The sequence below is a fragment of the Salmo salar genome, chromosome ssa11 (genome assembly GCF_905237065.1).
Source record: "Salmo salar chromosome ssa11, Ssal_v3.1, whole genome shotgun sequence".
Lineage (NCBI taxonomy): Eukaryota > Metazoa > Chordata > Actinopteri > Salmoniformes > Salmonidae > Salmo > Salmo salar.
Window position 1 is genome coordinate 81822043 of NC_059452.1, and position 13220 is coordinate 81835262.

Consider the following 13220-nt stretch of genomic DNA (forward strand, 5'->3'; position numbering starts at 1 on the left):
AGCAGACTCCCTTATCCAGAGCGACTTACAGTAGTGAATGCATACATTTCATTTCATACATTATTTTTCTGTGCTGGCCCCGCATGGGAATCGAACCCACAACCCTGGTGTTGCAAACACCATGCTCTACCAACTGAGCTACAGGGAAGGCCAAGTTCTCTGCTGCCAATGACCGGAACGATCTACAAAAATCACTGAAACTGGAGACACTTATCTCCCTCACTAGCTTTAAGCACCAGCTGCCAGAGCAGCTCACAGATCACTGCACCTGTACATAGCCCATCTGTAAATAGCCCAAACAACTACCTCATCCCCTACTGTATTTATTTATTTATCTTGCTCCTTTGCACCCCAGTATTTCTACTTTGCACATTAATCTACTGCACATCTACCAATCCAGTGTTTAATTGCTATATTGTATTTACTTCACCACCATGGCCTATTTATTGCCTTACATCCCTTATCTCACCTCATTTGCACACATTGTATATCGACTTGTTTTTCTACTGTATTATTGACTGTATGTTTGTTTACTCCATGTGTAACTCTGTGTTGTTGTATGTGTCGAACTGCTTTGCTTTATCTTGGCCAGGTCACAGTTGTAAATGAGAACTTGTTCTCAACTTGCCTACCTGGTTAAATAAAGGTGAAATAAAGAAATAAAATAAAAATATACTTGTATTAATCCATAAGAGATGGAAATGTGTCTTCTGCGTTTTTCCTAACCCCTCCGATACACACACACATGCTGAGAGATTATTTTTTTTTGAGGTTGGTTCGGTTACATGAGAAAGAAATTCATATTTTTTTAAATCTTTAAATCATTTAAAAAAAAAACATTAAATATGTTATGAAATAATGGCATTAAAATGATTTGTGAGTTTCCCTCAGCTATCACCTGCCTTTTTTCTGAAACTGACACTGGGTTGAATGTTGTAACACAGAATAAAACAATTTATAAAAGTCCCATGATGGTATTGAATGGCCATTACTACTTATCACTTATTAATCATCATTTTTTCAGATGACTTACTTTACTTTAATACTGTACAATATTTCAGTTGTGTATATTACTTCGTTTTTATTTGATTACTTTATTATTTTTCATTATTTAAAGTCACCATCTCTGCTCAGGTAGTAGTAGCCAGCCAGACAACCATCTAACATTAGCTCTGTGCTCCCCATTGAACGAGTCATAATATTTAGCTAGGCTAGTCTGTAGTAGCTAGCAGGCTGACTGAATCATTTTTCAATTTGGTTCTTCGAAGTAGATAAGGCATACTTTCACGACTGCTTATTACCAATAACACAAGAATCAATCGGGTAAAGCTACCTCACAAAATGTCTCAATTCCTATAGCCGTTGTGTTTTGTTATGTCATTCCTCTCATATGGTCTGTGCGTATGCGCCACAATTGATTATGGTCATTGTAGTTAATTACCACATTTCTGTGCTGAACTTGGTTGAATATTTGCCTAATGAAAACGACAACTTACAATCAGCCCAGCTTCTCACATAGTTCTTGACTTAATGGGCTTATTTGACATTGTAGACGACTAACAACTGACTGATCTACAAATCACTTTGCATCATAAATAACTACTCATTATTATTTGTAGATCAGTCAGTCAATCACCATTCACCCACAATGCATCATGGATTTGATTCTCTCGAACATGGCCAATTTCTCTTGTGAATGATTTGATTTCAGCACTAACACATACACACATTTGGTTGGAGAGACTGGAGCAGAGGAATGGGGAAATTGCAGTATCAGTGTTTGGCTCTCATTCTTTGTGACAAACAGCCCACAGGCCAGTCAAATTACAACCCTACCCTTTAATGATCAAGCCATACATCACATAGCTACCCAACTGGCTCATTAATTTAATTGGTTGACAACTCAAGCCCGCCCAAACTCCCATCAAACCTCTGGCATTGGACCTTTCCCATCTCGCCATCTCTCCTCCCATTGTAAATATGCCAACAACCAACCTCCTTCACACAGAGACGTACTGTATTGCATATCAAATACGTTTCCTACAGTCGGCTACAGTATGTCAGCATGTTACTTTTAATTACCACGTTTCTGTTCTGAACTTGGATGAATATTTGCCTAATGAAAACGTCAACTTTCAATCAGCCCAGCTTCTCACATAGTTCTTGACTTAATGGACTTATTTGACATTGCAGACGACTAACAACTGACTGATCTACAAATCACTTGGATCATAAATAACTACTCATTATTATTTGTAGATCAGTCAGTCAATCACCATTCACCCACAATGCATCATGGATTTGGTGCTCTCGAACATGGCCAATTTCTCTAGTGAATGATTTGATTTATCTCTAGAGAAACGGCGTGTTGAGCTCACAAAAAACCCAACTAAATGGAATTAATGTTATTGAACCAACGTCGGTCAATTAGTTGTTAAATAAAAAAAACTAAAATATGAATTGCTCAGCACTAACACATACACACAAACACACATTAGGTTGGAGAGACTGGAGCAGAGGGCAGCTGCAGTGGAGCGCTCAATGAGCAGTTTAGTGGGTTAAGTTCCTTGCTCAAGGGAACCTCGGCAGTAGGTGGCACCTGAGATATTGATGCCAGCAACCCTCTGGGGCTACCGCTGACCCCCTGCTGCCCCCATTGTATATGGGTATAAATTAAATATGTAATTTTCCATCTCTTTACTAATCAGAGGCATGTAAAGTGATGTAAGCTGAAACGGGTTAACACAAAGCTGCACTTTAAGGACACAATTGCCCACGTTGTTGGTGAATCACCATGTGAAAGACCTCCAAGTGGTATAAGGCAATATTAAACAATAAATGAAATGTGGGCAAAACAATTTATCTCTGATAGTTGTGTGAGTTCTTCATTCAGGACTGTATTCATCACTGGCACAATTCCTTTTAGGATGTCTCTCAGAGTACCACAGCAACAGTTGGGCTATAGGGAAAATCTCTCTCGATTCAGCAATTCTTTAAACAGTCCCAGTCAAAATGCATGGGGAAATTGCAGTATCAGTGTTTGGCTCTCATTTTTTGTGACAAACAGCTCACAGGCCAGTCAAATTACAACCCTACCCTTTAATGATCAAGCCATACATCACATAGCTACCCAACTGGCTCATTAATTTAATTGGATACAAACTCGAGCCTTCCCAAACTCCCATCACACCTCTGGCATTGGACCTTTCCTGTCTCTCCATCTCTCCTCCCATTGTAAATACGCCAACAACCAACCTCCTTCACACAGATGTACTGTACTGCTTATCAAATAAGTTTCCTACAGAGGGCTACAGTATGTCAGCATGTTACTTTTAATAGGTGTGGCAATTAATCTACTACCGAGCATTCATTTTCATTTCCTTTTTTGGGAAATTTGAGGCTGTGTTTCAAGAATCATGATGAAGTGGTTTTACACGTGTTTGACTTCCTTTTCATACGCAAGCAGGTGCTGTGAACATCCACACTTTTGCCAATCACAAATGTAAAGAAATATCCCAAGATCAAAATAATCATCATCATGGAGAAAATAACAACATTGAGAATGTAGTGGTAAACGACTGGTGTCTATCACCTTTGCTCTGTATCAATGTGTACGTGCTAATTAGCAGATATTCAACTGCTTAAAGCATGTTCACTATAAAGTCAAACTGAATCACATAAATATTCAAAGTTAAGGGAGCTTATGAATCTGGAATCCTCAAGGTGAGAAATCACATTTAAATATATTCAAAAATGATTATTATAAACTCAGCAAAAAAATAAATGTCTTCTCACTGTCAACTGTGTTTATTTTCAGCAAACTTAACATGTGTAAATATTTGTATGAACATAACAAGATTCAACAACTGAGACATAAACTGAACAAGTTCCATAGACATGACTAACAGAAATTGAATAATGTGTCCCTGAACAAAGGGGGGGTCAAAATCAAAAGTAACAGTCAGTATCTGGTGTAGCCAAGTACTGCAGTGCATCTCCTCCTCATGGACTGCACCAGATTTGCCAGTTTTTGCTGTGAGATGTTACCCCACTCTTCCACCAAGGCACCTGCAAGTTCCCGGACATTTCTGGGGGGAATGGCCCTAGCCCTCACCCTCCGATCCAACAGGTCCCAGACGTGCTCAATGAGATTGAGATCCGGGCTCTTCAATGGCCATGGCAGAACACTGACATTCCTGTCTTGCAGGAAATCACACACAGAATGAGCAGTATGGCTGGTGGTATTGTCATGCTGGAGGGTCATGACAGGATGAGCCTGCAGGAAGGGTACCACATGAGGGAGGAGGATGTCTTCCCTGTAACGCACAGCGTTGAGATTACCTGCAATGACAACAAGCTCAGTCCGATGATGCTGTGACACACCGCCCCAGACCATGACGGACCCTCCACCTCCTAATCGATCCCGCTCCAGAATACAGGCTTCGGTGTAACGCTCATTCCTTCGACGAATAAACGCGAATCCGACCATCACCCCTGGTGAGACAAAACTGCAACTCATCAGTTGCCAGTCCTGTCTGGTCCAGGGATGGTGGGTTTGTGCCCATAGGCGACGTTGTTGCCGGTGACGTCTGGTGAGGACCTGCCTTACAACAGGCCTACAACCCCTCAGTCCAGCCTCTCTCAGCCTATTTCAGACTGTCTGAGCAATGATGGAGGGATTGTGTGTTCCTGGTGTAACTCGGGCAGTTGTTGTTGCCACCCTGTACCTGTCCCGCAGGTGTGATGTTCGGATGTACCGATCCTGTGCAGGTGTTGTTACACGTGGTCTGCCACTGCGAGGACGATCAGCTGTCCGTCCTGTCTCTCTGTAGCGCTGTCTTAGGCGTCTCACAGTACGGACATTGCAATTTATTGCCCTGGCCACATCTGCAGTCCTCATGCTTCCTTGCAGCATGCCTAAGGCACGTTCACGCAGATGAGCAGGGACCCTTGGCATCTTTCTTCTTTTTTTCAGTCAGTAGAAAGGCCTCTTTAGTGTCCTAAGTTTTCATAACTGTGACCTTAATTGCCTACCATCTGTAAGCTGTTAGTGTCTTAATGACCGGTTTTTACGAATTATCTTTGAAAGACAGGGTCCTGAAAAAGGGACATTTCATTTTTTGCTGAGTTTATGTCTTACTACATTTCTTTCTAGAGGTTTTAAAGAGGTGACAGTAACTCACCATACAGCCTGTTGAATCGACTCTGCGGTCCGACACACACTTGAAGTTCTTCCTGCAGCCCCCGTTGTCCTTTGAGCAGTCTCGGACCGGGCCGAAAGACGCCAGGAGATCATCTACTGCCTCAAAGTAAGTGGACATGATGGCCTCCTCCCTATGATGGACAGAGAAGAAGAAGACACTGTCATCAATAGACTGAGCACTCAGCTGAACATGTGTCTGAGGATGTCCTAATATGGACAACACACTGGCGGTACTTCTGATGCATATGAGGTTTGGTTAGTTGTACATAAAGAAAAGGAGATCAAATACAGGTGTGTTGGGGTTATTTTGGGGGGGATGCTTCAAGGTCCACATATCTAGCATAAAGCAAAGGTCTGCTCTGTGTAATGTTATTATCACAATAACCCAATCTTTTTTTTCCTAACAAAATCTGTATTAGCTGAATTTCCTATTGTGGTGACCCTTGTAATTCTGCAAAGGTTATATTAGCACTATCATATTGTTGCAAGACAAATAATACTAGAATCATTCATTTGAATAAGAGAGAGTTTGAAAAGGAGCCACATTGTCCATTCTGTCCTTGGTGTGCAGTCACGTTACTTCTGTTTGGATATGTTGCTGCTGTGCTGTGGTCTGAGGACAACTGGTACAGACGGAATTCAGCTATTCAAGTTGTATCTTAACTCAATCCCATTGTGGAATCCATCTCCAAAAGATATACTGGGATGTTTGGGCCATTGTTCAGAGAGAGGGGAGAGAAGAGAGGAGAGAAGTAGTTGACCCTTGTATGTATACTGCTCAAAAAAATAAAGGGAACACTTAAACAACACATCCTAGATCTGAATGAAAGAAATAATCTTATTAAATACGTTTTTCTTTACATAGTTGAATGTGCTGACAACAAAATCACACAAAAATAATCAATGGAAATCCAATTTATCAACCCATGGAGGTCTGGATTTGGAGTCACACTCAAAATTAAAGTGGAAAACCACACTACAGGCTGATCCAACTTTGATGTAATGTCCTTAAAACAAGTCAAAATGAGGCTCAGTAGTGTGTGTGGCCTCCACGTGCCTGTATGACCTCCCTACAACGCCTGGGCATGCTCCTGATGAGGTGGCGGATGGTCTCCTGAGGGATCTCCTCCCAGACCTGGACTAAAGCATCCGCCAACTCCTGGACAGTCTGTGGTGCAACGTGGCGTTGGTGGATGGAGCGAGACATGATGTCCCAGATGTGCTCAATTGGATTCAGGTCTGGGGAACGGGCGGGCCGGTCCATAGCATCAATGCCTTCCTCTTGCAGGAACTGCTGACACACTCCAGCCACATGAGGTCTAGCATTGTCTTGCATTAGGAGGAACCCAGGGCCAACCGCACCAGCATATGGTCTCACAAGGGGTCTGAGGATCTCATCTTGGGACCTAATGGCAGTCAGGCTACCTCTGGCGAGCACATGGAGGGCTGTGCGGCCCCCCAAAGAAATGCCACCCCACACCATGACTGACCCACCGCCAAACCGGTCATGCTGGAGGATGTTGCAGGCAGCAGAACGTTCTCCACGGCATCTCCAGACTCTGTCACGTCTGTCACATGCTCAGTGTGAACCTGCTTTCATCTGTGAAGAGCACAGGGTGCCAGTGGCGAATTTGTGTTCTCTGGCAAATGCCAAACGTCCTGCACGGTGTTGAGCTGTAAGCACAACCCCCACCTGTGGACGTCGGGCCCTCATACCACCCTCATGGAGTCTGTTTCTGACCGTTTGAGCAGACACATGCACATTTGTGGCCTGCTGGGGGTCATTTTGCAGGGCTCTGGCAGTGCTCCTCCTGCTCCTCCTTGCACAAAGGCGGAGGTAGCGGTCCTGCTGCTGGGTTGTTGCCCTCCTACGACCTCCTCCACGTCTCCTGATGTACTGGCCTGTCTCCTGGTAGCGCCTCCATGCTCTGGACACTACGCTGACAGACACAGCAAACCTTCTTGCCACAGCTCGCATTGATGTGCCATCCTGGATGAGCTGCACTACCTGAGCCACTTGTGTGGGTTGTAGACTCCGTCTCATGCTACCACTAGAGTGAAAGCACCGCCAGCATTCAAAAGTGACCAAAACATCAGCCAGGAAGCATAGGAACTGAGAAGTGGTCTGTGGTCCCCACCTGCAGAACCAGTCCTTTATTGGGGGTGTCTTGCTAATTGCCTATAATTTCCACCTGTTGTCTATTCCATTTGCACAACAGCATGTGACATTTATTGTCAATCAGTGTTGCTTCCTAAGTGGACAGTTTGATTTCACAGAAGTGTGATTGACTTGGAGTTACATTGTGTTGTTTAAGTGTTCCCTTTATTTTTTTGAGCAGTGTATTTACATTTTTGCACTGACTTCTACACACTAACACACACTGAAACTCCAACACACACATAACATACAATTATAATTTGCGCTGCTGCTACTCTGTTTATCAATTCAATTCTATTTGCTTTATTGGCATGACATAACAATGTACATATTACCAAAGCTTACTTTGGAGATTTACAATATTAACATAATTACAATAATAATAATGAATATTGTCAACGGGACAACATTAACAACAATAATCAAGGTTCGATACATTGAACAATAACAATAATATATCCTGATGCCTAGTCACCTTACCCCCTATACAGCACATACACTATACAATTCCTTCGGAAAGTGTCTTTGGAAAGTATTAAGACCCCTTGACTTTTTCCACATTTTGTTACATTACAGCCTTATTCTAAAATAGATTTTTTTAAATCCTCTGTAATCTACACACAATATTCTATAATGACAAAGCAAAAACAGACAACATTTTTGCAAATGTATTAAAAATAAAAAACATAAATAATTTACATTAGTATTCAGACACTTTGCTATGACATTCGAAATTGAGCTCAGGTGCATCCTATTTCCATTGATCATCCATGAGATGTTTCTGCAACTTCAATGGAGTCCACCTGTGGTGAATTCAAATGATTAGACACAATTTGGAAAGGCACACACCTGTCTATATAAGGTCCCACAGTTGACAGTGCATGTCAGAGCAAAAACCAAGCCATGAGGTTGAAGGAATTGTCCGTAGAGCTCTGAGACAGGATTGTGTCAAGGCACAGCTCTGGGGAAAGGGTACCAATAAATGTCTGCAGCGTTGAAGATCCTCAAGAACACAGTGGCCTCCATAATTTTTAAATGGATGAAGTTTGGAACCACCAAGACTAGCCCCCTGGCCAAACTGATTGGGGGAGAAGGGCCTTGGTCAGGGAGATGACCAAGAACCCGATGGTCACTCTGACAGAGCTCTGTGGAGATGGGAGAAACTTCCAGAAGGACAACCATCTTTGCAGCACTCTACCAATCAGGCCTTTATGGTAGATTGGCCAGATGGAAGCCACTCCTCAGTAAAAGGCACATGACAGCCCGCTTGGAGTTTGCCAAAAGGCCAGTTAAAACTCTCAGACCATGAGAAACAACATTCTCTGGTCTGATGAAACCAAGATTGAACTCTGGCTTGAATGCCAAGTGTCACGTCTGGAGGAAACCTGGCACCATCCCTTCGGTGAAGCATGGTGGCGGCAGCATAATACTGTGGCAATATTTTTCAGCGACAGGGACTGAGAGACATGATTGAGGCAAAGAGATCCTTGATGAAAACCTGCTCCAGAGCGCTCAGGACCTCAGACTGGGGCGAAGGTTCACCTTCCAACAGGACAACGACCCTAAGCACACAGCCAAGATAACTCAGGAGTGGCTTCAAGACAAGTCTCTGAATGTCCTTGAGTGGCCCAGCAAAAGCCCGGACTTGAACCCGATTGAACATCTCTGGAGAGACCTGAAAATAGCTGTGCAGCAACGCTCCCCATCCAACCTGACAGTTTGAGAGGATCTGCAGAAAAACTCCCCAAATACAGGTGTGCCAAGCTTGTAGCGTCATACCCAAGAAGAATAGATGCTGTAATCGCTGCCAAAGGTGCTTCAACAAAGTACTGAGTAAAGGGTCTGAAAACTTATGTAAAGGTAATATTTCAGCTTATTTTTAATAAATGTGCAAAAAATTCTAAAAACCTGTTTTTGCTTTTTCATTATGGGGTATTGTGTGTAGATTGACGAGGGGGAAAAAAACAATTGAATCCATTTTAGAATAAGGCTGTAACGTAACAAAATATGGAAAAAGTCAAGGGGTCTGAAAACTTTCCAAAGGCACTGTATATACAAAAGTATGTGGACACCTCTTGAAATGAGTGAATTCAGCTATTTCAGCCACGCCCATTGCTGACAGGTGTATAAAATTGAGCACACCGCCATGCAATCTCCATAGACAAACATTGGCAGTAGAATGGCCCGTACTGAAGAGCTCAGTGACTTTCAACGTGGCACATTTATAGGATGCCAGTTTTCCAACAAGTCAGTTCGTCAAATTTCTGCCCTACTAGAGCTGCCCTGGCCAACTGTAAGTGCTGTTATTGTGAAGTAGAAATGTCTAGGAGCAACAACGACTAAGCCGCAAGGTGGTTAGCCACACTAGCTCACAGAATAGGACCGCCGAGTTCTGAAGCGCTTAGCCCGTAAAATGTGTCTGTCGTTGGTTGTAACACCGAGTTCTAAACTGCCTCTGGAAGTAACGTCAGCACAAGAACTGTTAGTCGAGAGCTTCACTATCTGGCAGTTCGACGGATGAATCTGGGTTTGGCGGATGCCAGGATAACTCTAACCTGCCCGAATGCATAGTGCATACTGTAAAGTTTGTTGGAGAAGAAATAATGGTCTGTGGCTGTTTTTCATGGTTCGGGCTAGGCCCCTTAGTTCCAGTGGAGGGAAATCTTTACGCTACAGCATACAATGACATTTCAGATGATTCTAGACTTCCAACTTTGTGTCAACAGTTTAGGGAAGGCCCTTCCCTGTTGCAGCATGACAATGCCCCCGTGCACAAAGCGAAGTACATAAAGAAATTGTTTGTCAAGATCGGTGTGGAAGAAATTGACTGGCCTGCACAGAGTGCTGACCTCAACCCGATCGAACACCTTTGGGATGAATTGGAACGTTGAATGCAAGCCAGGCCTAATCGGCCAACTTCAGTGCCCAACCTCACTAATGCTCTTCTGACTGAATGGAAGCAAGTCCCTGCAGCAATGTTCCAACATCTAGTGGAAAGCCTTCCCAGAAGAGTGGAGGCTTTTATAGCAGGAAAGGGTTGACCAATATTAATGCCCATGATTTTGGAATGAGATCTTTTTATTTATTTATTTATTTATTTATTTCACTTTTATTTAACCAGGTAGGCAAGTTGAGAACAAGTTCTCATTTACAATTACGACCTGGCTAAGATAAAGCAAGCAGTTTTACACATACAACAACACAGAGTTACACATGGAGTAAAACAAACATACAGTCAATAATATAGTAGAAAAATAAGTCTATATACAAAGTGAGCAAATGAGGTGAGTTAAGGAGGGTAAGGCAATAAATAGGCCATGGTGTTGAAGTACATACAATATAGCAAGTAAAACACTGGAATGGTAGATTTGCAGTGGAAGAAAGTGCAAAGTAGAAATAGAAATAATGGGGTGCAAAGGAGCAAAATAAATAAATAAATACAGTAGGGGAAGAGGTAGTTGTTTGGGCTAAATTATAGACGGGCTATGTACAGGTGCAGTAATATGTGAGCTGCTCTGACAGCTGGTGCTTAAAGCTAGCTTTGACGAGCAAGTGTCCACATACTTTTGGTGATGTAGTATATCTAAATATGGTATTGGAACTGAACCTGTGAATAGCTTCTTGTGTGTATATATACTGAGGCTTCTTACTTTCTCGTGTTCTTATTTCTTATTTTTATTTCTCGTGTGTTTTTGTTCTACCTTAAAAACATGCCTTTCTTGAATCAACACTCCACCTTGACTTTTTTTTATCAGCGCTGACATTGCTGATAGCTACTTTACTGAGGAAAAATGTACTTACTATGACAGATATGTCCCATCTAGCTATCTTAAGATGAATGCACTTACTGTAAGTCGCTCTGGATAAGAGCATCTGCTAAATGACTAAAATGTAAATATAAAATGAAAATGCCCAAGGACACTGGTTCCCTTGTGCAATACTAGAGGCAAACAACAGAAGCATGCCTGTGTAGTTGGGTGAGATTGTGTGAGTGTGTCACCGTGTCACCACCACCAGTTTGTTCAGAGCCACCAAAGCTGCCGTGCTAGTGCCTTTCCTCTGGCCTGTGGTGTTGGGGAGCAGGTGGGAGTCTGCAGGCGTGAAAGTGACAAGGGGGATTACAAATAGTGGCTTTTTGGTCCAGTCGCTTCGAAAGTCTCCTAATGTGTTTGGATATGATTTCCCATGGCCAGAGATCTGGCAGAGCACGAGGGCCTGCCAGGGCCTGCCAGCTTAGGTACAGGGGGCTGCCTGATAGGCTGATGCCTGATAGCACTCTGCTTCACACAGGTGTCTGTGCCCGCTCTGCCCAGCCCACAGGGAAATTCAAAAGTCATTAGAGGTGTAATGGCAAATAATGAAGCCATCAGCACTCTCTGTGTTTAATCTGAGCTAAGACACAGTGCCATGCAGGCTTCAACATGGTAGTGCCATCTGGCTGTCCTTTCTTAATTCTATACTGAACATAAATGCAACATGCAACAATTTCAAAGATTTTTACTGAGTTACAGTTCATAGAAGGAAATCAGTCAATTGAAATAAATTCATTAGGCCCTAATCTATGGATTTCACATGACTGGGCAGAAGTGCAGCCATGGGTGGGCCTGGGAGGGCATAGGCCCACCAATTTCGGAGCCCGGTCCACCCAATAAGATTAGGGCTTTATTAACGACAGAAATACTCCTCAGCATCCCCCCTCCTCTTCAGACGTTCCCGCAGGTGAAGAAGCCGGATGTGAAGGTCCTGGGCTGGCTTGGTTACATGTACAGTACACTACTGTTCAAAAGTTTGGGGTCACTTAGAAATTTCCTTGCACATTTTTTGTCCATTAAAATAACATGAAATTGATCAGAAATACAGTGTAGACATTGCTAATGTTGTAAATGACTATTGTAGCTGGAAACGCCAGATTTTTCTATGGAATATCTACATAGGCGTACAGAGGCCCATTATCAGCAACCATCACTCCTGTGTTCCAATGGCATGTTGTGTTAGCTAATCCTGGTTTATCACTTTAAAAGGCTAATTGATCATTAGAAAACCCTTTTGCAATTATGTTAGCACAGCTGAAAACTGTTGTTCTAACTAAAGTAGCAATAAAACTGTCCGTCTTTAGACTAGTTGAGTATCTGGAGCATCAGCATTTGTGGGTTCAATTACAGGCTCAAAATGTCCAGAAACAAAGAACTTTCTTCTGAAACTCATGTCTATTCTTGTTCTGATAAATGAAGGCTATTCCATGCAAGAAATTGCCACGAAACTGAAAATCTCATACAACGCTGTGTACTACTCCCTTCACAGGGTGCAAACTGGCTTCACAGGGTGCAAACCCTTCACAGGGTGCAAACAGTGCAAACTGGCTCTAACCAGAATAGAAAGAGGAGTGGGAGGCCCCGGTGCACAACTGAGCAAGTGGACAAGTACATTAGTGTGTCTAGTTTGAGAAACAGATGCCTCACAAGTCCTTAACTAGCAGCTTCATTAAACAGTACCCGCAAAACACCAGTCTCAACGTCAACAGCGAAGAGGCGACTCTGGGATGTCAGGGAACTTTAACATTTCTACAAAGGTGATACAAGGTTTTCAAAAGAGACAATAAGGTCAACAGCGTCCATGATGACAGGGCATCCATCTTGGCCAGTGCAAAACAATGAGTAGCCAACCACAACGACAATCTGCAGAGAAACACACACCACAATAAGATACATCTTAAGGGGATATTGTTTTGAGCTCCTTCTTTATTGCATTCCTTTGCCAGAAAACAAAAAGCAATCTCGACCAACAGTAAAAGATGGTTTAAAAAAACAGAAAAAAATAGGACAGCGTGACAATATTGCAGAGTCTTATTTACTGTAGCTA

General features: G+C 42.8%; 1 protein-coding gene across 1 annotated transcript in view; it reads right to left on the minus strand.

The window, feature by feature from the left end:
- Positions 1 to 13220, minus strand: part of LOC106563268 (astrotactin-2) — a 533795-nt gene that overhangs the window by 259282 nt on the left and 261293 nt on the right. Inside the window, exon 11 of the mRNA XM_014128700.2 lies at positions 5184 to 5334. Within this exon, the coding sequence (XP_013984175.2) occupies positions 5184 to 5334 (151 nt within the window). The remainder of the gene's footprint in view (positions 1 to 5183; positions 5335 to 13220) is intronic.